At 40.9% G+C, this 23249-nt stretch overlaps 3 protein-coding genes and 1 non-coding gene across 5 annotated transcripts; all 4 read right to left on the bottom strand.

The window, feature by feature from the left end:
- Positions 1 to 683: 683 nt before the first annotated feature.
- Positions 684 to 3200, bottom strand: rpl23a (ribosomal protein L23a). The gene is made up of 5 exons (XM_031320018.2): positions 3073 to 3200; positions 1839 to 2019; positions 1384 to 1560; positions 973 to 1042; positions 684 to 748 (listed from the first exon to the last, which is right to left on the bottom strand). Exons 1-5 carry the CDS (start codon positions 3140 to 3142, stop codon positions 734 to 736), a joined length of 513 nt encoding a protein of 170 aa, XP_031175878.1. The 5' UTR covers positions 3143 to 3200; the 3' UTR covers positions 684 to 733.
- Positions 1719 to 1790, bottom strand: LOC116065051. The gene has a single exon (XR_004108654.1). It is a non-coding gene; the product is annotated as a small nucleolar RNA Z17 (small nucleolar RNA).
- Positions 3201 to 3966: 766 nt separating the features above from the next.
- ddx52 (DEAD (Asp-Glu-Ala-Asp) box polypeptide 52) lies at positions 3967 to 11285 on the bottom strand. 2 transcript variants are annotated; one of them, XM_031320414.2, is made up of 15 exons: positions 11115 to 11285; positions 10582 to 10849; positions 9636 to 9775; positions 9320 to 9505; positions 9073 to 9216; positions 8748 to 8859; positions 8584 to 8656; positions 6920 to 7123; positions 6741 to 6831; positions 6504 to 6626; positions 6268 to 6418; positions 5516 to 5591; positions 4856 to 4927; positions 4403 to 4711; positions 3967 to 4140 (listed from the first exon to the last, which is right to left on the bottom strand). In XM_031320414.2, the coding sequence occupies exons 1-15, from the start codon at positions 11259 to 11261 to the stop codon at positions 4104 to 4106; spliced, it is 2133 nt and encodes a 710-aa protein (XP_031176274.1). In that variant the 5' UTR covers positions 11262 to 11285; the 3' UTR covers positions 3967 to 4103. The 2 variants fall into 2 exon arrangements, with proteins under 2 accessions (XP_031176274.1, XP_031176275.1); XM_031320415.2 differs by having other exon boundaries at positions 4394 to 4711.
- A 1006-nt stretch (positions 11286 to 12291) lies between these two features.
- heatr6 (HEAT repeat containing 6) lies at positions 12292 to 22693 on the bottom strand. The gene is made up of 20 exons (XM_031320292.2): positions 22367 to 22693; positions 21596 to 21703; positions 21318 to 21458; positions 21118 to 21233; positions 20767 to 20881; positions 20570 to 20671; positions 20289 to 20453; positions 19945 to 20192; positions 19498 to 19672; positions 19212 to 19418; positions 18789 to 18888; positions 18295 to 18689; positions 18055 to 18177; positions 17763 to 17849; positions 17302 to 17436; positions 16544 to 16666; positions 16305 to 16429; positions 15591 to 15687; positions 15162 to 15366; positions 12292 to 14367 (listed from the first exon to the last, which is right to left on the bottom strand). Exons 1-20 carry the CDS (start codon positions 22661 to 22663, stop codon positions 13793 to 13795), a joined length of 3639 nt encoding a protein of 1212 aa, XP_031176152.1. The 5' UTR covers positions 22664 to 22693; the 3' UTR covers positions 12292 to 13792.
- Between the last annotated feature and the right edge of the window lie 556 nt (positions 22694 to 23249).

Here is a 23249-nt window from a genome sequence, read left to right on the forward strand (position 1 = left end):
ATTCTGCACTTTGTTATTCAGTGAATGTAGGGAACAATAATAAACCTGGAACCATGTGCTCTATCTTCCACTCTAAGCATGCTTTTTCACAAAGTCCAATGTAACAGTTACCTTTTAGCAGTATGTAGTAGACATAACATTAGTAAGGTTTGCCCCTTCGCCTTAAAACCACTACAAGATAGAAAACCAAAAATACAACAGTAACACAAGATGCCAACACTATAGAATAGTATAAGTTTGATTACATGTCAAACTTACTAGCTTCTGGTCACCAGAGCATCACAACTTGATTGTCAACCTTTCAGTGCAGGACAGAAAAAATAAGCCTTAATTGGTCAATCATACATACAAAAGCCAAACACAAACTACGCTTAATTCCTTGTTTGTTTTTTAAAGTTAATTCCTAGTTTGCTACTAACACTCACTTTGATGCATGGTACATCTTAATATTACATTAATGAAAAGGTTCTTAGAGAATGTTGTGCGCAATTTCTTACATAGAGCACCAACAGTCTCCCTACTCCTTTAAAAAAAATACCAAAACTGAACTAAAAGCTGACAAATGTTTCATTCTGAAAAATATAAATAACTCAGTGACCGTGGTGGTAAAAGCATGTAAAACCTCATTCACTGTATGCGCCCATGTGTAAAGACAACTCACAAACACAAGGACACTGAATCAGTTGTAGTTTATACAAATATTTATTCTTCCACAAGTCTCTTCTGCCACAGTTTAGATGATGCCAATCTGTAGAAAAGAACAGGACATTAATTACACTGTTCATCAACAGAGTGAATACATCTGTACCTGCAATCTGGCATCAGTGGTTCCTTTGAATGCATCATGGACATTCAGATATAATAAAAGTTTACATCACTTGCACAGGATTGACAACTTCTGAAAGTTAATACAACCCATTATGTTGAACTAGCTTTCAAAAGCCCATTTTACCCTGTTGATTGAAGACTCACCTTGTTAGCAACATCCAGCGCATCGTAATCTGGTGCGAGACGAACGTACGCCTTCTTCTCACCGTCGGGCCTGAACAACGAAAGGAAGGTGGAAAGTAAGCTCTATACCATCAATTTTATATTTACAATGGGAGACTCGAAGTTGTTTGAGGACCTATGGTGACCACATTTTGGACCAATATTATAACCGCAAATTATGTTTAATACGTCATATGTTTGGAATCACCCACTAAAACTGAGTCCAACAACACAAACTTTAAACAAATGTAATTACAGAGTCAATATACCACTGATCGATGTTCTGGCTTGAATTAGGAACAGTATATTAAAAAGGAGTGTACAAAGTCGTTTACCCAGTATTTCACCCGGACAACATGAAATGTTAAGCTCTGCGTGGGTTAAGATTTCTACCTGATGAGTGTGTTGACTTTGGCGACGTCGATGTCGTACAGCTTCTTGACAGCGTGTTTAATCTGGTGTTTGTTTGCCTTGACGTCCACAATAAACACAAGTGTGTTGTTGTCCTCAATCTTCTTCATGGCGGACTCTGTTGTCAAGGGGAACTTGATGATGGCATAGTGATCCAACCTTCAGAAAAGATATAAATTAGGCCAAAAAAAAAAAAAAAACACCAAAGCATCACAATTTTCAAAACAGACCTGTTAATATCTACCAAGTATTTCACAAAACCTACAAAAATGTGCCTTTGCTGATTGTTCTAATGTAAAACAAAATAGTCAAAGTCAGGTGCATCAGTAGTTTATAAAGCTGGAATCATGCTTTTTCATACTTTGATCGCTTTTACCATCATATGCACCAGGTTTAATCCCTGCATTTTGCAGCAGCATGCAGTCACTGTAACTCACTTGTTCCTGCGAGGAGCACTCTTGCGGGGATACTTGGGCTGCCTGCGCAGACGAAGAGTTTTAGGGCGACGGAAGGTAGGAGAAGTCCTGATTTTCTTCTTCCTCTGGCTGTGTACACCCTTGAGCACAGCCTTTTTGGCCTTCAGAGCCTTTGACTTGGCCTCAGTCTTGGCAGGGACAGCTTAAATAGAGAAATACCATTTGTTAGACTTTTGATCAGCTGTTCATGCAGTTTGTAATTTGGTAATAAGCCAAAAGACACTTGGATTGGTTGAAAACAGCATCATCAAGTCTCAAGTATTTGATGTGTTGTACTCACTAAAATGAGACCTTAGACTAGGTTTTAGCTGACTAGAGTTTGATATTCCCTTTAAGACGTGTCACGGAGTAAAGCTACATTTACACTGACAAGCTGAGACATTAAAACAATCTTTACTTCTGTATGAAGCTAACGTACAGTTGACTAACGTTCAGTGGTGTAACGTAATCGGACCACTAAAGCACATTTTCCTGGACAAATAAGTGTAAAAATTAAATACTGGCAACCAATACATACACACCTCTATTTCCATATATATATAACGTTAGCTATATAGCTAGTGACAGTTTCAATTCACTGCCTCGGATATGTTGTGTGATTGTGGCATGAAGATACAAGTGATTAACGTTAGCTAATGAATATATGAACTTAAGACCGCACCTCTTATTCTTAGCTACGTTACAGAACCACGGTTATCTCCAACTAACGAAAATGGCCAAGATGTTAGACATCGGTTTGTTTTCCTGCAATACAACTGCAACTTGGCTGTTAACTATCACGTGTAACGTTAGCTAATGAAACAGCACCGCTGAGGTGCAGCAAGTGCGAACATAACTAAAATAACCAATCTACCAACCTATTATATACCAAGCGCTACTAAGACATGGCCTAGCTAAAACGCGGTCATAATAAACTGCAGCTTAGGAAGTAATCAGGACAGAGTAATAGATGTAACGATAGACAGACACACGGTTTTGGTGACATGCTTATATTAGCTTAGCATCACGTTCTGGCATACATGTAGGAAAGACGATGTGCGTTATCTACATATTTAGACAGTTGACAGCAATATCCTGAGATTACTTAAACCACTGTCAGTTTATCCTTAAATTTCGGTCTCATCTAATGGACCTTAAAGGCGATATAATCGTGAATTATACGAATTATTCATTCAAAATGATTAGATTGACAAACCTTCCTTCTTCACCTTCGGTGCCATGTTGAGAAAGGAAGACTGAACGGGGTTTCCTGCAGTATAATGCATGGGCGAGATCTCACAGCCGATGTATCGCGAGACTTAAGAAAGGTCCTCTGTCTCATACATCTATGCTCTGTCTGGAATCCACCCTCACTGCAGATGAGGCCTTATTTTTACGGTCTATGGATGAGGCCCAATAAACTCTTTGTTAAACTATCTGTATATCAATCAAATTTGGAGTGATAATCTTTTGTTTTTGGTGGCGGGGCTACCTTTTTTTGTACATGAATAATAATATAACAGCACGTGATGATGTTAAAACAAGAAGGCAGTGAAAGCTTACATTTGTTATTCTTTGTTAGATATGGCACTGCATATGTACACCATGTATTGTTTTTTTGTTTGTTCGTTAGTGAAAAATAGTCAATCTGAAGCAAATCTGGCTACCAGATAGCTTTGTTCACTTCAGATTGCCACCAGGTTTTTATTCTTCTAAGAGTGAACCATCATAAGCTTTAAAAACAGATTAATAGCATTCCATGCTAGTGGTTGAAAGATGAGTTGCTCTCAGCTTAAACTTTTTTTTACTTTTCCCACACCAAAGTAAGGCATAACAAGGTACCATTTTAAAAATACAAAATTGTTTAGCTAATTATATTACTTTATCCATATGATAGATATACTGCACGTATGAAAAATCAGTAAGTTGCAAAATCATCCAACTGACTTCCATTAAGCAAACTACATGAGTCAAGCTTGTCAGTTGAACGTAAAAATTCATCACTAATTAAAGCCTTCATTTCTCTTGAAGATTGTTTGTTAAAATGTTCAGTCAATGTCACAAGTTGCAGGTGAGCAAATGAAGAAATGTAAACACGTATATATATATATATATATATAAACAGTTTATTTCATACTCTGATAATACAAAGCACGTGTGAAAATAAGCAAGTAAGTAAATCAGACAGAAGAAACAAAATTAAAATCCACGTCCATCTTCATATCAGTCTACTTGTACCACTCTCATCTATTGCTCTTGTGGCTTATTTTTCTTCCCCTTTTTCCTGGTGGACAGAGTTGAAAAAGAAAAGAAAATCGTGTCATGTCATATCTCTGAAGCACACTGTCAGATATAAAGTCACCTTTTATGGCATAAAACAGATCTAGTTACTTTATGTTAGCAACATTTGCTAACAATTGCTGTTGATTGCAGATTGATGTTGATTGCATAATCATACATCAATACATGACAGTTTTTGTAAATTAAATATACAGAAAACCACCCACACACACACCCACACCCACATACACACCCACCTTCCTTACTTTTTTAACTTGGCCCCAGAGGAATTCGATCCCGTCTTCTGAGACGCCTTCTTGTGTTTTTCTCTTCCCCCTTCTTTCTGTGTTTTATTTCTTCTCTTCAGCTCCTGTCCTTTTGTCGTCTTTTCTCCTTTCTGCTTCTGTACTGCGGTTTGAGATCCATTTTCTTCTTTCTGCTTACCGCCCGCTGCCTGCTTCTCTCCTTTCTGTCCTTTATTTGGAGCTTTGCCTTTTTTCTTCATTAAGAAGCGAGGGGTTGTGCAGATGGTGCTTCTCGTGGGAGGTTTCTTCTCAAGTCTCCGCTTCACTTTGCTAAACAGACAAATACAGATGGACTTTTACAACCATTTTACCAAAACTTGGTAAAAATCGATTTAGCAAGAAAGAAAAGAGCAAAGATGTCTTTGAATGTGTTGGTTATTGTGAAACTTCAATATCGTCATCCATCTGCTTTACCTGTGTATCTTCTTGAAGCCAATCATGTAGTCGGGTACAGGACAGCCAGCTTGTTTTATGACGTTGGCGATGCTGTTAGAAAGACATGTAAAGATAAATATCATAAGAGTAAATTGTAGAACACTTCAAATTTTGGGAGCTTGCACTACTAAGCGCCCAGACTCCCTCACTTTTTAGCTTTGTATGCTGCTTTTGTCCTGCACCTATACATCTGATAACCGTTTGTTTTGTTTTTTTAAGATTTTTTTTTTTTTTTGACAGGACAGCTAGGTGAGAAAGGGGAGAGAGAGGGGGGAAGACATGCAGGAAATCGTCAGGTTGGATTCAAACCCTGGACCTCTGCGTCGAGGCATAAACCCTCTCAGTATATGTGCGCCCGCTCTACCCGAGTCCTCTCTCTCTCTCTCTCTCTCTCTCTCTCTCTCTCTCTCTCTCTCTTAAATATATATTTTATATATAAATATATATTTTTTATATATATAAATATATATTTTATATATTTTATATATATATAAATATATATTTTATATATATATAAATATATATTTTATATATATATATATATATAAATATATATTTTATATATATATATATTTTATATTTTATATATATATATATATATATATAAGGAAAATTAGTTTGCACTTTGTATCCACATACCTGCGCAGCAGTGGCTTGTCATTTTCTGTGAAGAAGGTGATGGCCTTCCCCTGATGTCCAGCTCTACCAGTCCGACCTGAGGAGCAGCAAACAGAATGATATATGAGGGGGAAAATGAGCAGACAGGGAGAGAAAGATGAGAAATACCTGACAGGAGACAACACAGGAGTAGGGCTGCAACTAACAATGTATGTAATTGATTAAGCTTTTTTGTTATTATTCGATTAATCATTTTGTTTGTAAAATATACCATAGTGACACATGCCCAACACAAGCTGCCAGATTCCGCCAAACTTTTTCAAAACATAAAAAATTCACAATGATATCAAATGAACAAAACAAGCACATCTTCAAGTTTGTGAAGCTGTTCCTAGTGAATGTTTGGACTTTTTACGTAATAAATAATTATTCACCGTTATCAAAATGATTTATTCATTCATTCAATGTTATTTAGTCAATTTCTTTTTGTCAAATCATAACAGAAGTTATTTGGGACACTTCAGAGTAGGTCTAGACCACACTATAATTTACAGAGACGCAACAATTCCACCCAAGGGCAAGCATTTGGTGCAACAGTTGAGAGGAAAAACTTCCTTTTAACAGGCAGAAACCTCGGACAGAACCTGACTCTTAGTGGGCGGCCATCTGAGACACAGAATCACATTCAAGTCCACTAACTAATCAGGTAACGGTTTTAGCCCAATATAGGATTATCTTATTATAAAATTATTGATTATATATAAAAAACTAACCAATTCGGTGGATGTACTCCACAGAGCTGGTGGGGAAGTCGTAGTTCAGCACGAGGTTGACTCCTTTAAAGTCGATTCCTCTGGCGAGCAGAGCCGTGCAGATCAACACCCAAATTTTACCAGACCGGAAACTGTTCACTACGTTGTCTCTCTGAAACAGAAAGGAGGAGGGTGAATACAAGGTTGCACTTCAGTGACACAGAGAGGACCCATAACACAGTGTATTAAGTGCGTACCTGCTGCTGCGTGCGGTCTGCATGGATCACGTCTACATTGATGCCTTCGTACACCAACTCGTGGAAAAGCTCCCGTGCTCGGTCTATAGACTGCACAAACACCAGCATGGGAGGCAGGAAACCCTGAAAATGGCGAGGACATCCACATGTACAGAAATAGAGCTCGTATTAATACATTTATTAAACAAACTCAATTATTTACAAGCTTGAAAAGTAACCTCTCTGGAGTGTCCTTACTTTTTTGATGATATCTCTCATGGCCACCAGTTTGCCGTTCTCCGTCCCAACAAACAGCAGATCCTGTTCCACAGAGTCGACTGCTGTATTTCTGAGATGATGATAAATTCATTTTTCTAATGTGAGAACAAGATTTTATAAATCCATCAAAGTATGGAGTTCTACAAGTAGACAATTACCTGTGTCCAATGTTGACAGACACCAGGTTGTCTAGGTTCAGACGGCACCACTGCTCTACATCTGGCGTGCAGGTGGCGCTGAAGAAAGCCCTGCGCACCTTTGAACCAGAACAGGCCAGAAAGACTGCGGCGAGCTGCTCCCTGAAGCCTGTCTTACCGCCCTCAAACAGCTTATCGGACTCATCGACAACCAGCCACTCCACACTGAACACCAACAAAAAACAACAATCAATCTCCCATTTTTTTGACAGTGAAGACAGGAGGGGGGAGAGAGAGAGAGAGAGAGAGAGAGAGAGAGAGAGAGAGAGAGAGAGAGAGAGAGAGAGAGAGAGAGTGAGTCATGTCATGCAACAAAAGGTCCCCCGTCGGAATCAAACAATGGATGTTGTGATTATATGGTATGCGTCTCAACCTGTGGAGCACCTGGAGCCTGTACCACAAAGCCAGATTAAAGCGATGCTTACTCCATCACTGCAGCAAAGAAAACTGAGATCACTGTGATAATTGGGAATAAAAAGTATATCCTTTGTTGTCTTGTGGGAAAAAGAATCCACACAATCAATTAAGATAAACAGACTAAATTAAACATGGTACAGGCTTCAGGACCCTACCATTAAAAGGTAACCTGTGGAGTTTTTGACCTGTCATCTCTACCATATGGAACTATTTATTTTTGAGTTGGTCCAAACGTTTTATTTCACTAGTGCACGCGCACATGGGTGACGATATACAATGCTGCCAACGAATGCAAGCTAGTAAACATGCATGTAAACACTGTAGGTTTGCAAATGTTTTATGGGGACGCAAAATGTATTCAACACATTTGTTAGACCTCAAGGATTCACACAATGGAGTTTTGGTAAGTAACAGTGAATGGAAACATAACTTATGCAGATATGGCACTGCATATGTACACCATGTATTGTTTTTTGTTTTTGTTTGTTTGTTTGTTTGTTTATGAAAAATAGTCAATCTGAAGCAAATCTGGCTACCTATCTGGTAGCCAGATTTGCTTCAGATTGACTATTTTTTTTGTTCACTTCAGATTGAGGTTTTTATTCTTCTAAGAGTGAACCATCATAAGCTTTAAAACGGATTAATAGCATTCCATGCTAGTGGTTGAAAGATGAGTTGCTCTCAGTGAGTTTAAACTTTTTTTTACTTTTCCCACACCAAAGTAAGGCATAACAAGGTACCATTTTAAAAATACAAAATTGTTTAGCTAATTATATTACTTTATCCATATGAAAGATATACTGCACGTATGAAAAATCAGTAAGTTGCAAAATCATCCAACGGACTTCCATTAAGCAAACATATAAAGTAAAATTGATCCTTTCAATAGTCTGAATATTACTCTAATCAGGTCAAGTGTGGAGGGTACAACTGTGATGATTAAAGAATCTTAAGGGAACTTGTTTTCCCCATATCTCTCACAACTGCCTTCCATTTGTTTTATTTCTTTTTTTTTTTAACTTTGGCATATTATACAATGACTTTATGACATACAATACTATGATTTTTGTGACATAATATACTATGACATTTTTTACTTTAAAAAAAACAACAAAAAACAACAGTTTGTCAGTTGTCAGTTTGCAAGAAACCTTTACGGGGCACCTTTAACAAAAAACTCTTTCAGAGAGCAGCAAATTCAGTGTTACCTGCTGAGGTCGAGAGCTGGAGGATCCTGCTTGAGAAGGAAGACGAGTCTGTTTGGAGTACTGACGAGTATATCTGCACAGAAATGTAGGAGGTAAACCGTGAGGTAAAGGCAATTCAGATTTCAGATATTAATTTGTCTATGAAGACATTTTCCATGTCTTACCGTATTTTTTGTTTGACTGTGGTCCATATTTCTTGGCTGCCAGAGAGGCTTTGTCCATGATGTGAACTCTAAATCCTACTCCCTCCGACAGGCGGAGCAGCTCTCTGTAGGTCTAAACACAACACAACAAAACAGACTGAAGATGCATGCAAATGTGTCTATGATTATTTAACCAAAAAAAAAAACTTAAGCAGTAGCTGGAACTCCCACTTTATTCAATAGGGATTAAAACCTGGAAGCTAATGTCTTCACATCTCCTTCCTTTATATGAATAAATATGCCGATATCATGATATAAAAATCTGGACAGTGTTTGTGTTGTGTACCTGGTTGGCCAGTTCTCTGGTCGGGGAGATGACCACAGCTCTGAAGCCCAGGTTGGCCGGCTGCTGCAGGTGGGCGAGCAGCGGGAGACAGAAAGCCAAAGTCTTTCCTGATCCTGTGGGAGCGCAGGCCAGGAGCTCCCGACCCTGACAGAGAAACCAGACACATGGAAATCCTCACATAACCAACGTCTGTGCGCGCGTGTGTGCGTGCGTGCGTGCGTGTGTGTATATGCGTGCGCGTACTCACATGCATCATGAGCGGTATCGCCTGCATCTGTACTGGCGTCGGGGAGTTCAGCCCTGCGTCTTTGAGGTTCTGAAGGACACGTGGGTTGAGACGATACTCGGACTGGAGCTCCTCAAATGTGCACACAGGGTTGGGTACATCGCAGCCGTGCACATTTATACGGTGTTGAGAGCGAATACGATTCACCTAAAAACAAAGAGAGAAAGGGATTTTACACAGGATAGAGGGAAGAGTAAGAGTACACATTTCATTTGTCAGAATCATAAACAATATCTTTATAATTTTCCTGTGCTGTGAGTTGTGCATGTATGAGGACCTTTTCCTGATGAAGATGCTTCAGCCTCTTCAGCGAGGATTTCTCCTTCCCGTCACTCGGCAGGTTTTGAATCTTTCTGTCCAATGCGGAGGTCCAGGTGATGCCGCTTCCCTCCACGTCTTTCAGTGCTCCACCACCAGCTTCAGTCAGACAGAAGACAGCAAACAGCAGTGAGTCTCTAACCCTGGACAGCTACATAACGCTTGTTTTAAATGTAAATGATCTTAAACATTGGCCACAATGGACAAATACAGAGATGGTACAACTACCTCTCTATAAACAGTATGGCAAAATCTCTGAGAGTTGACAAATGTATATCATCTGTCATTACACATCATCATCGGACCCCAAACCTGGAATTGCTATATTAAGAATAGTCGATATTCATAAACAGACACAAACGCACTAGTCATTTTTTATAATGTTTAGCAGCCAACTTTCTGTCTCTCCAACACTTTGTGGTTCAATATGGCACATCACACTAGGGCTGAAACTAATTATATTTTTTATTATTATTGACATATCAACCAATTATTTTCGAGATTACTCAATGAAATTGTTAAGTATAAAATATATATATTTTTAAAGTAAAAAATACCCATCACAAATCTTCACATTTTAGAAGCTGGGCCCACAGAATTTTGGCCATTTTTTATTACTAAACGACGTAACTGATTTATGGTCTAATTTTTTGTAACAGTACAATGCAGATACATTTCTGTATTTCAACTGTTTTACCAGGTCCACTTTCTGTCTCCCTACACCACACAATTCAGACATTACACATTGACAAATTGACATAAATTTCATTTTTTACCTGTTTTTGTACATGTATCACCCAGGATATGCATATTAAAAACATCTGGAAATAACCACAGTCAGCTGATAAAACAGTTGTTTATGCCTAAATTGGTCAGCAGCAAACCGAACCGACGCATGTTTTTACCTTCCACCTCCACCTTGTTGCTTTTCTTCTTTTTCTTTTTCGTCCTCACGTCTTTCTCCCTTTGCTTCCTTTTGCCTCCTACACCAGAATCTCCACTTTCACTTCCCACCTCATATTCCTCTCCATCATCATCATCATCATCACCATCATCCTTCTCCTCCTCCAGTGCTACTGAACTGCTCTCGGATCCACTGGTTCTTCCTGTTCCAAAGTAATCGATCGCAGAGAGAGCATCTAAAGACGCTTCCCCTCCGTGAGATCTGGCAACCTGTAAAATAAGACACGGGTACATTCGCTATCAGTGTATAATACACTTGTGTGACATATTGTCCAACCACTCACCAAATAATGCGACTTTAAAGCACCCAACCTCCAGAAATGTAAAAAAATATATATATATCCAAAAAACAAGCATTGCAGCACATTTTCTGGTACAAATCAGGGTTAGCCAAAATATATCAAACCGTGGCTCGTTCTGTTATCAAACACTAATTTTCGTCCGGCATATCACCAGCTACACATGTCCCCTTTACCTTAAACCGAGCGGCGTCTTGACCAAACTTCTTCAGGTCAAATTTTGCTCCAGCTCCGAGTTTCCGAAACAACTCGAAGGCGTCCATTCCTTCAGCAGCGTGGTGGTCTGTCCGCATCCAGGCATCACTAGTCAACATCCGGCTCATCCACCAGCAGCTCTGAACATTGGTGCCTCCTGCTGGCTGTGTTAAACACCACCAATGTTATTAAGTTATTTTAACAGTCTATGGCAGAGATCTTCAACAGGGGGTCCGGGACCCCTAGGGGGTCGTCAGAGTCACTGCTGGGGGGCCTTGAAGTTATTGTTAATTTTTGGAATTTTTTTCAAAATTTAAAAAGTCTTTACATGAATCCAACATATTATTAGCAAATATAAATCCCCACTGATCATAGGCTTAACGCTGTCACTAAGGTAGCCATCCACATATACATTTAATCCCAACGGATTCACTGTGCCACATTTATGTTGCGAATTAAAATAGTATTATAAAATCATGCCAACAATTATTATTTTGATAGCTTAGTATTCTATGCACTAAAAATGTATGTATAAAGGCTTTAGGCCGCCCTACATTATTGTTGGCCCGGTTTAATATGCAACTTCATTATATACAATATATGTAGTAGGGGGTCCCTGCTCCTTCTCTCTTTCAGTTAGGGGGTCCTTGGCTTAAAAAACGTTGAAGACCCCTGGTCTATGGTCAATACCAGTCATTTCCTGTAATTTACCGAATAAACAGTGTAGCTTGTGCAACTGTTGAAATAATTATAAATCACACAGAATCAGAGCACCAACCATTCACTCAAGTTAAATTATACATTATAGCTTATTACATCTTTATACCTGCTTTATGATGTGTGCCAATTAAGAGCACACCACTGCAATTATTTATTTAAAACAGGCCTTTGTGTGAATACAGTTAGTCTTTCACTTTCCATCGAAGCAACCACGACTTCAATATATTTCTATTCATAGGAGACCTTAGGTAAAATAATTGTATCATATTTTGTGAAATATGTTATAGGGGAGGAATTGGCAGCTTTTCAGTTTAGATAGTGACCTGTTTATGTACAAGCTCTTACTTTAATACTTTAGTGTTTTAAATCTAAGGTCAACTTCAGGAAAACAGCATGTTGCAAGACAGAGCAGATCAAATATGTCGCAGACATCGACACTTATTGTATGTCCACTCTTGTGTTTAATAACCCTGAAACCACACTTTGGGAAATCACTGCTGCATGGAAGTCGTTTGTTAGTTCAGTCAGTGTCATCATTGCTGTGTTAACATAGACAATGTAGTGTATTTCATGACTAATGATTGAAATAATTACAACAAAACAATGTTATTTAGATCTATAAAACTGTATTAAGATTCATTTCATATATCAAAATATATTTCAATATGGCAGACGTATGTAATAAACAAAAACAAATTGATGTTTAGGGAATCGACCATGTTTCACTGTTATGCATTAAATCAGACAAAACTCTCCACACCTCAATAAATCATTTTCCTCATCTTAACTCGGGACAGCACAATTCTGTTAAACAATAACACAATATGTTCATCACAACATGATTCCACTGAAAAGTTACATTTGTCCATTAATTTGTTTTCAGAATATAATTTCACTACGTCTTTGAATATCAGATGTTTATTTATATAAGAGTGCAAGTGCAATTAGATAAATAAAAGGATATAAAAGCCAATGCAAACTTCAAAATATCTTTAAATGTACATAAGAAAAAAAAAAAAACCTATATGGCCTTAAGTTTTTCAAAACAGTCCTGTGGTTCCTTGTGATGTCCTAAGATCTGATTATTACAAAGCTGGTTATATAATCTTCGCCTTCAGTCACCGGTTAGTTTAAGGTTGGATGTCTCTCCTTCGATTGTCTGCCTGCTCTGATCCGTGCAACCTGAGAGAGCAGTCCTGGTGATCTCAGACAGTTTTCTTAGGTTGCTTTCACACCTGAGCAGTTTGGTCCGTTTTAATAAAACCCTGGAGCGTTTCGACGGATAGTCCGGTCCGTTTGGGGTGGTGTGAAAGCTCATTTAAACTTTGGTCAGCTTGAAAACGGGGGTCTATGTTCGCTTCCAAGTGAACTAGAAAGTGGATAACTTTAGGTGAGAATGCAATGCGACCCAAATATCGAAAGTGAACCAAAAACAAAAAATTTACTAGCCTGCAATTTCAACTTGTGGACTTGTATCTGATTTTAAGGGATGATAACTTTCAAATTCATAACCTATTATGTACAAAAATTGCTCGTCTGTGTAACAACCCATCACAATCCCTCTCTCATCAGGGCTCGCCCTCTCCTTCACTCCTTCACTCACTGTCTTGTCAGCTGCTTATATTGTTTGCCTTCTTCTAAAAAACACTAAAGCAAAACCAGAAAACCCAAGACGTTATAAATTTGACATTGCTCCATTATTTCTGAGACCAGAAGTGTCGTCCAATTTCACTCAGACATTCTGTCCAATAGACCAGCAACCGCGTGACATTTGTTTACAATGTTTGGTAAGTTTGACAAAGTGCAGTGTAAACACAAAACCGAACCAAATGAAAAATCCAACAATGTTGCAACTTCACCCCTGATTCGCACCCAGTCTACCGTACTACAGGTGTGAAAGCGACCTTAAACCAAGCGCTGCAGCTGGAAATGAGACTCTTTAAGGCCCTTCACAGGTCTTGAGCAAATCTTCCAGGAAATTAACCACCACCTCTTTACCTCTCTCCTCCTCTCCCCATTCCTCCCCTTCAGCCTTCAACTCCTTCAGTCTGATCAGGGTCTCCTGAAGACCTCCGACTCTCTGCTGAGGGGTAAAACTGTCCCCCACTGCATCTTTTTCTCCATCTGCCCCCTCTCCTCCTCCTTCCTCTGCTCTGAGATATTTGATCAAATGCTCTTTGATGCCCCTCCCCTCCTCCCCGGCCAGCGATGTCCCAAGGGCGGGCATGTCCTGTGACTGGCTGACGCTGAGCAGGTGTAGAAGAGCTTGTGAGAGCGTGTGTCGCAGACTGGCACTGTAGCGGTACTCTAAGAAGTCGTTTGTATCTTCGCTGTTCTCAAGAGCTGTGGCCAGGGAACGCCACACACAGCTGAACTGCTTTAAGTCCCCGTAGCAGCCGCGCTTGGCAGGAACTGCCAGGGCAGCGGCAGACTTGATCCGCACCTTGAAGTTCTTACAGGAAGTAACAACATGACACAGAGAGGAGAATGCGTCACAAGACCACGGAGCTGAGTCTAAGAGGAAGAAAGAGACAGAAATTAACTGTTAAGTTTAACATGTAGGCATCAATAAAACAAAACTAAAATTCAGATCAGTCATAAACATTTAGGCAAACATGCTTATTTCCTTTCTTGCAAAGAGTTAAATGAGAAGATCAATACCATTCTCAAGTCTTTACGCTGAACATGAACGCCAGCAGGCAGTTAGCTTAGCTTGGCATTAAGACTGGAAACAGCTAACCCGGCTATGTCCAAAGGTAATCCTACCAGCACCTCATGCTCACTGATTAATTGTATCTGCAGTTTGGCATTTAATCTGTACAAAAAAACAAAATGTAAAAACAACAGTTTGTGGTTATACAGGAGAGTTACATGCTGGAACTATTTCTTGGCCGAGCGCAATGATATTTTTGTCACAGTGAGGTTGCTAGGCAACTAGTAGAGACTCCAGGAAGACACTGTGTCTGGTCAAGAATTTGTTACACAGCATCAGATCTTTGTTAAAGAAATAGTTCAACATTTTCTGAAATATACCCGTTTTGCCGTTTCCAGTCTTTATGCTAAGCTAAGCTAGCCATCTTCTTGCTTCATATTTAACGAAAAGATAAGAGAGCGGTGTTCATCTTCATCTTTATCTCCAGCTTTCAGCAAGCAAGCAAATAAGTATAGTTCCCAAAATATGGAACTATTCCTTTAAATCCTGGTTGAAGCATGGTCAAAGAGTCAGGTCAACGACCCGTGTTGACCAATTCATACCGAGGGCAAACAAGGTGAATGTCCTTGGAAAAAGCAAATGAATGAACACTTACCGAGCGGAAGGGCTGGGTTTCTGAAAGCATTTCCCAAGGCGTAACAGGCATTCCATCTGACCTTCATAGTGGCCTCTGATTGGACGGTTTTAACCAGAGCAAGGACTGCATCTTCCAGCGGGCGTTGGAACGCAGATCGGCTCAGCTGACTTTGACGCAGGAAATGAAGCAGATTCCCGAGTGCTCGCACTGCGTTAGACTTCACCTGGGGGGTGAATGAGGTTATACTAAGCAAGTTGGCATTAATGTCATAACATGATTAGGTTGATTGCCCATTTTCACAGATTCAGTCGTTTTCCTATTTGACTGAACTGTGTCCCAAACAGATCCATTTTGAAACTACTTCATAGCAGAACAAAATGTGGTAAGACTTAACAAATGGGAATGTTTGTGCCTTGCTCTTGTGTGTTAAAGAGTTAGCGCTCTCACCCTGTCTTTGTCGGCTGATGCTCGGGTGGCTGCCTGCAACATCTTGAGAAGCAGCATGTCGGACAACTCTTCCTGGAAGTCCACACCTACGCTCTCCCTGATAAAGAAACCGGAGATAAACAGATTACAAAAATACAATCTCTGATAACAGACTATATACCTTGAATTAGAGTTTAGATTCTCTGCCCGAGCCCAAGCCTGAACTTGACCCGACCGATATATATGACAGTGCGTCAGCATGCAGACCGTGGCGAAGAACAGTATTAATTAGGTGACCGAGACAAGAAAGTCTCCTATATGGTTCCAGGGCTTTGATTATGTTGCTGCCTTGATCTGTTACCCACACTATTCAGCTGAGGGAGCTAGGGTCGAGTCTTTTTTTTTTTACGTTTCTTCATTCGGATCCATTTGCGATCCATTCCATTCTGAATAAACAAACAGCGCAGTTTACATGCTTCGTCCTTGTTGCATTATTCATTAAGATAATTCTAAACAGATTTCTGTAGTTCAAACAAGTCATAATTATAGTTGAGAATGTCAGTTATAACGGCCCACGTATTAAAAAATAGTTGGGTGTAGATCGGGCTCGGGCTCATAATTACAGTTAATGTGTCGGGCTCACACACAACGTGCACGGGCTCGGGTAGGGTCGGCCTTGATTTTTTGGGCCCGATCTAAGCTCTACCTTGAATTATTATATCCATGTTTTCTTACATATTAACAATAAGTGTGTCTGTGAGGTTGCCTAGGGACCAGGCAGCCTTGGCACGGACATTTGGAGATCGATCATCAAGTGCAGCGAGGATAGTGTTTGCTGTATCCGCCACGAACATCACATCCTGAACAGAGAAAAAGAGGGGGGGGAAATCTCAACCTGTATAACAGATCCTTATGGGTCAGCAACATGTTGCATGGTGTTCAGTATGCCCATAGTTGCTGGTCAGTGTCCCTACCTCTCTGAGACAAGGGAACAGGATGTAGACTCCCAAAGCCCTGACGGCTGCGGTCTTCACCAGATAGTTTTCACTGTAGGTCAGCCCCAGCAGCACGGTGATGCACATCAGCTGCATCTTTTCCTTAAAAACAACATCACACCTACAGCTCCATTAAAAGGTCCACTGTGTAGTAATTTCTCCCATCTAGAGTTGAGATCATATATCGCAATCAACTCTCTCCCGCCACGCAGTTCAAAGTACATATTACAGCTACGGTAGCCTTCACGCTTTTTTCTGATGACGCCGGTCTCTTGCACTTTTCAATATCCTTTTTCTTTTTCTGGGGGCGAAGAAGAAGACTCCTGTTCCTGAAATTTGGATTTGGAATACGTGTGGTCCTCCATGTTTCCTTCTACAAACTTGCCGGGGCCGGGAAGCGACAATACCCATTAGCAGCATTAGCAGCACCTGTGAGTTTATCATGTGACAGCGAAAACGCGAAAGGCGGAGCAGTATGTCCTGTATGTCCCTTACCGGCTAACGTATTTCAAGATGACGCATGAATATGGAGCGTCTACCCCAGTTCATGCGAATGCAAATGTAAAATTTCAAGCCAATAAGAACACTTGGAATTGACGGTGGAGGTAAATATTCATGAAAAAGGACAAGTTTGTGAACAGGCAACACAGATTTTGATAATGAACAACTAAACACGTTACACACTGGACCTTTAAAGACAGTGGTGGTTGTGTAGAAACAATCAAAGTGAAACTCACAGGCAGCTGTGCGAAGGCCTGCGGCAGAATGGAGGGGAGTGTGTCGCAGGCGCTCGTCTGCAGGGTGGGATGTTGTTCGTTCTGTAGCGCTCCGTTCAGAGGACCACTCAAGACTTCTGACCAAAAGAGCACCACCTATATCGTGCAAATATATGTATGAAAACATATTAATATATCACAGTTAATTAATATTGATAATTGATATTAACCAAATGTTAGGGGGGGTTTAACTGTTCCTAAAAAGGGATATTAAAACTACGTTCTCCTTTCTCAAGTTAATGTTTTCAGAAAACAAACAATGGCAACAAACAGCAATAGGACATAAGATACATTCTCTCAAAACAGGTCTACCCTGATACAGAATATACAGTTTAGATAGAGACATATAGATAGATACTGTAGATAGATTGATACTTTATTGATCAAGGGGAAATTCAAGTTTAAAGACAGTTTGTCCTTACTTGGCTTATGGGGACCCTCAAGCTCTCAGGCACGTTGTTCTCTGGTCTGTACTGCTGGATTATTCCTGTCCCCAACTCCTCTAGTAACTAAATAAAAGACAATGACATACATATTAGTGCACAGGTCTCATTCTGTCTCGAGCCGTCATTTCACATCAATTTTCTAAATTCATATTTACACCATTTGTATTGCTGAAGCTTGGACATAGGTGCAGATAAGAGAAAAAAAGCAAGAGACACACAAGAGTGAAAGTCATTTACAGATGGTGTAAGAGAAACTTGAAAGTGTTACCTTTGCTCCATGCAGTTGTATGGAGGGGTCTGTCTCCCCAAGGCAGCGAGCGCTCACCTGCCCAATCTCACACAAACATGCTTGAGCTAGAGAGAAGTAGCCACGCACCAGGTGGGACATGACCTGAAACACACAGGACACACTTCAGATTTCACACTTCAAAAAACACCTTCAGATTTTTTAGAAATGTCTGTTTGGGGCTTTCTTTTGTCACTTTCTGTTTCACCCATTATCTATCACCTGTAGAGCTTCTAGTCGGACAGGGGAGGGCTCTAGAGCAGCACCCCCTCCTGTTCCCGCTCCCTCGCTGTCTGATTGGTCCTCTCTGGGCTGAGTCACCAGCAACACACACAGCTGCAGCAGCCACGGTGGGGCGGTGTCCTCCTCCCCCGGTGTGCGAGGAATGTGGGGGGAGTGTGCGTGCGAGCTCTGCAGGGAGGGTTTGACTGGTGTGCGAGAGGGCGAGGACACTCCGTCTCTTTGTCTCCAGCTGAGAGCCGAGTCCTGTGGCGTGAATGAGCCAGTGCTGCTGCTGACCTCCGGCTGTCGGAGGAGAAGCTGCACCTCAGGGAGAGGCGCCTGAGTCGTCACCAGAGCCCCATAAAGTGTCAGGACGGACACACGAACATTCACATCTGAAGACAGAGAGCAGTTGTATTAAGAGAAGCCTGTGTTGCCAACCTGTTCTTGTAAATCCTTGTGCAGTTCACTGAGTGCACAGACGAAATACAGACCTCTGTGGCGCACATAGGGACGCATCTGCTTCCAGAGCGGGCTGAGCAGACCAGGTCTGAGACGGTGGTAGGGAGCGTTTGCCACCAGGTAGGCCAGACACTAACAGACAGGATAAGCCATTAGACGCTGTTGGTCCAATCCCAGTGATAGCAGATATCACTCCCCAACTACATGTGTGCACGTTTGAAAACATGTTCCAGGTTTAACTTGACTTTTACACGAGCTGTACATGTAAGCTCAACATTGAACTATCACACATTGCATAACAGAGGACAGTCAAAATCCATTTTAATCAAAATAAATCATTCTTTTGAAACGTTTTCAATGTTCAGACACTGGGCAACAAGAGAGAACAAAGTAGCAATAACACAGAAGAAAAAGCTTTCAGAAGGTTGATCACAAAACTGTGAATGTTAACATACCTTTATGACCTGCGTGAGCGTCTGAGGGGAGGTCTCGGCCAGCAGAGCCAGACTGAGAGCGCGGTGCAGTTCTCTGACGGAAGTAGCCAGCGAGAAGGAGAAAGGGGTGTAAGATGTACGAGGAGACGCCGTATCTTCAGCCACAGCCAGGAACTGACGGGAGCCATCCAGCATGGCTGACAACACCTGAAGCGCAGACGCACGCACCTGGAGGGAGAGGATACAGACGGATGCTACAGCCATACATTTCGAGGAGAATTGTAACGTGAGTGAGGCCGTGTTGTACCTTTGGAGAGGGGTCCTTCCGTATAATTGTGAGGAGAGTGAGAGGCGGAAGCCCACCAACAGGAGAGTCAGGGATGAAGGAGGACCAGTACCCGTACAGAGTTCTTTTCTCTACAGCTTTCACCACTGCTAGCAGACAGTGCAGTGCTCCCTGACGCACACGACCGTGGTAAAGCCTAAGAGAGAAAGATGCTGCAGGATGATTTCGCAGTTCATGCAGCATTAGGAGGAAAAAACTTTTCCATCCACTTTATAAAACGTTAAACCTTTTACCAAGCATAAAGTTAATTGTGTTTCTCAAATATAAAAGTCCTTTTTAAGACAAATGCTTGTAGCAATGAATGCAGTGGGGGAAAAACCATCAACTTACAGTAAAAACAAAACAAACAGGCATGCTTGTACCAAAAAAAAAAGAGATAGTTGTGGCATGGGCAGTGTTTTTCTTTACCTTAATTTGCTCTGTGCACTGCCTTCTGGGTCAGAAAACTCTGAGTCAGAACTTGTTTTTTTCCAGGACGGGTAAAGAGACGGGCCGGAGGGTTTCGACAAGGACTCAACTTCACCTCTGCCTCCCTCTCTTCCACCTCCTTTCTGAAGTTCAGGTACTGGATCTCGATCATCTTCCTCTCCATCATCACCCCTGCTCTCCTCAGTGCTCGTCTTCTTCCCCTTTCCCTTGGATTTCCTCTTTTTATTCTGGAGGAGAAACGTGAAAAACATTTCAACCAAAAATGTGTGTTTCATCACTGATTTTGAAACGCCTCTTACTACAAAAATGAAGACTTGTCTTACCCCTGAGGTTTTGCCTGGCACAGCGGCATCCTTTTGTGATTCAATGGGTTTTGGTGGTTCAACAGGTTTTGATGCAGAGAGACCTTCGTACTGAGGAAGAGGTGATGGGTAAAGAACAGCCGGCCACTCAACACTCACACCTGGGGTTCCCTGGAACAAGAGCCTCTGCAGAAAACATGTACATGTACCAAATGATTACTACAATAGATTACTGTCATGTTTATGTTTAAAAAAGGGCAAAAAAAGTGATAATGCAATTACAAAATCTGCAAATGTTGTACCTTAAGTGCAGCCAGTACAGACCCAACCTCCTCTCCTCCACCAAATTTCCACTTCCCACCTGAGAGACAACACTGAAGTCCCTTCAGTGCTGCCTGGATCACCTACACACAGAACACAAGGGCAGGCATAGATCAACTATGATTAAATGCATTTTTCCCCATAGCAATTTTCTTTACATTATGCCAATTATCTGTACCATGCAGTAGAAGAGTTCATCCGTGTTGGGAGGTTTGGGTGACTGCAGTGTTTTCAGGAAGACTCTGAAAGATACACTTCTGTATTGATCATCCAAAGGTGGCTGACCAGGGATCCTGTAGAGAAACAATCCAGCCAACCACAGTATTTACAGGTTGTGAACACAACACTTACATATCATCATCTTTTAGGTTGATATGGAACCCTAACTCAAAGCCATAAAACACCTCTTCAGAAACAAATTCAGACACACCATGTCCATGTTTTATAGTCTACAAAGTGGGCGCACATTACACACAGACAAAAATGTACTATGGCTACTGGCTAAATGTATCAGCACACTAAAACCTACCTGAGACAGATGTTGGCCATACAGGTAAGAGCAACACGGCGTAACTCCATATTTGGCTGAGATGGAGAACTATACAGCAAGAGGACTCCATCTTCACCCAGCAAGTCATTGAGGTGCTGTGAATGAGAAAAAACGCAATGTATATATTCAGCAGTTATCATACACTTGTACACTTTCACCAAGCTTGTACAAATATCTACCTGGTGGCACTGAGGTCCATTCCCATACACTATTGTGGAGAGTGCCAAGAGGACATCTGAGTGTGTCCACGTACTGCACACTTTCAGCGCACCGGCAGTATAATTCACTAATACATCCAAGGTCCGCTCGTCCATTATTACCTTAAGAAACATTGAGAAGAGAAAGTAAGAAAAAAAGGACAGAACATTTCAGGTGAGTACATATGCAGTCATGGTCAGTACATGAGTAGATATGTACAGTAGTAAAAGGTCTACTGTTACTTAAAGCTAGTTGTTACCTTTAGCTGATTGAGTAGATGATGTACTAGCTGGCAGAGTTTGATGACTAAATGTTCTTGACTCAGTGGCACAAGACAGCTGACATGTTTCAATAGGGTGCACACATCCTGAAATGGAAATTAATAGACTCAGCACAACCAAGAATGTCTTCCACAGCGACAAACAAATAGTCCTGGATATCACATATGCTCATTTTGTTGATTAAGTAGAAGCTTGATACAAAAAGAAAAGGCAAACTTTTTTTAAAAGAACATTTAGGTGAGAGCAAAACTCGATTGCACTTTGTTTTTGCTGGGGTGTTGTTAAATGGTTGGTAGGACACTACTATATAGGTTGCTAATGAGTAACAAGGTGGTTGCTAGTTGTTATAATGTTATGTATGCCATAGATATAAAACACAAGTGGTTGCTAGGGTGTTCTGTACAGTTGCTATGGCAGTACTATGTGCTATGGTGTTCTCTGTGGTTGCTAGGGCGATGGGTGGCTGCTATGGTGTACTCCATGGCTGCTAGGTGGTTGCTAGGGTGTTTAGCATCTTTGTGCATAGATCTTTGGGTGTATCATGACGTGGATATGTTGATACTGGTCAGTTGCTAGAAAGTACTGCATGGTTGACGGGATGCATTCACTAAAGGAAAAAAATGACCACATGAATTTTGATCACACATCTGATTTCAGTAGTATTCATTAGCTTGTTGTTTTGTATTTGCAGTATCACAAGTTAAGTTGAATACAGTCGTCACTGCAAGACCAAAGAGAGTATGAGTTACCTCTGGTCGGATGTTGATATTGGGGTCAAAGGTTTTGTTGTAGTTTTCGGACAGTAGCTGGTCAAACAGCAGGTTGAGCTCCTCTCTTAACTGGCCAGAGTCTGCTCGCAGGGCTCGGAGTTTTGCTGCGCAGCGGGAAAACTGTTTCTCGACGTCCGACGGTGAGCCGAGCCGCCAACCGTCCGTCCCGAGCGGAGTGAACGGGGCGGCCTCCGCTGACAAAGCCACCGGAGGAAAAACAGGGACATCACTACGGCTCATAAGGGCCGGCGCTAACAACTCCGTTTGTGCCGCCATATTTGTGATCGCGGAAGTATTTCCCTTGCTTGGTGGATCTCGCTCCTCCTTTCAAGCTTGATATCCAAATGTCAGGCTTATTACTGCCCCTACAGTGTAAACCAGGAACATCGCCTCTCTCTGAAACAGATGAAGAAACTACAACATCACTATGTAAAAATACACCATTACAAGAAAAAAGTCCTGCATCCAACAATGTTAGTGCAGTAATTGAGTATCAAAAGATTTAATCATTTTCACAACTGCACCTTTTACATATTTATGTAATATTTGATTATTTTGTATACATTTTCTTGTTGAGTTTTTCGTGTTTGTAGAGATGGGCACTAAACTAGTCGTGGCATTGGTCAATGCTGTATATCTCTATAAACAAATAAATATTTACTGATGCATTCATGCATATGCATTTAAAGGTGCAGCTGAACAAGGTGAAGCTAGCTCTGTGGAGGTCTGGCAATGCGAGACATAAAAAGGTATGGTAGAGCTAATTCTTAGATAGTTTATCATTATTTATAGGTTAGTTTAACCTATAACAGTGCATCAGTTTTTGGATACAACTTCTAATCAGAAAGGATTTTTAACTGTG

Source organism: Sander lucioperca, chromosome 13 (assembly GCF_008315115.2).
Source record: "Sander lucioperca isolate FBNREF2018 chromosome 13, SLUC_FBN_1.2, whole genome shotgun sequence".
NCBI classification, from domain to species: Eukaryota; Metazoa; Chordata; class Actinopteri; order Perciformes; family Percidae; genus Sander; species Sander lucioperca.

Excerpts from the sequence above, each read along its gene's own strand:
- rpl23a (XM_031320018.2), bottom strand. The coding sequence starts at position 3,142 with ATGCATTATACTGCAGGAAACCCCGTTCAGTCTTCCTTTCTCAACATG. Across the intron at positions 2,020-3,072 it reads ACCGAAGGTGAAGAAGGAAG|CTGTCCCTGCCAAGACTGAG; the intron begins GTTTGTCAATCT and ends TCTCTATTTAAG. Across the intron at positions 1,561-1,838 it reads AGTGCTCCTCGCAGGAACAA|GTTGGATCACTATGCCATCA; the intron begins GTGAGTTACAGT and ends TCTTTTCTGAAG.
- ddx52 (XM_031320414.2), bottom strand. The coding sequence starts at position 11,261 with ATGAGCCGGATGTTGACTAGTGATGCCTGGATGCGGACAGACCACCAC. Across the intron at positions 8,860-9,072 it reads CCAGAGAACTGGCCAACCAG|ACCTACAGAGAGCTGCTCCG; the intron begins GTACACAACACA and ends TGTTGTGTTTAG. Across the intron at positions 8,657-8,747 it reads ACAGTCAAACAAAAAATACG|ATATACTCGTCAGTACTCCA; the intron begins GTAAGACATGGA and ends ATTTCTGTGCAG.
- heatr6 (XM_031320292.2), bottom strand. The coding sequence starts at position 22,663 with ATGGCGGCACAAACGGAGTTGTTAGCGCCGGCCCTTATGAGCCGTAGT. Across the intron at positions 18,889-19,211 it reads CGCTCACGCAGGTCATAAAG|TGTCTGGCCTACCTGGTGGC; the intron begins GTATGTTAACAT and ends CCTGTCTGTTAG. Across the intron at positions 14,368-15,161 it reads AAACCCAGCCCTTCCGCTCG|ACTCAGCTCCGTGGTCTTGT; the intron begins GTAAGTGTTCAT and ends TCTTCCTCTTAG.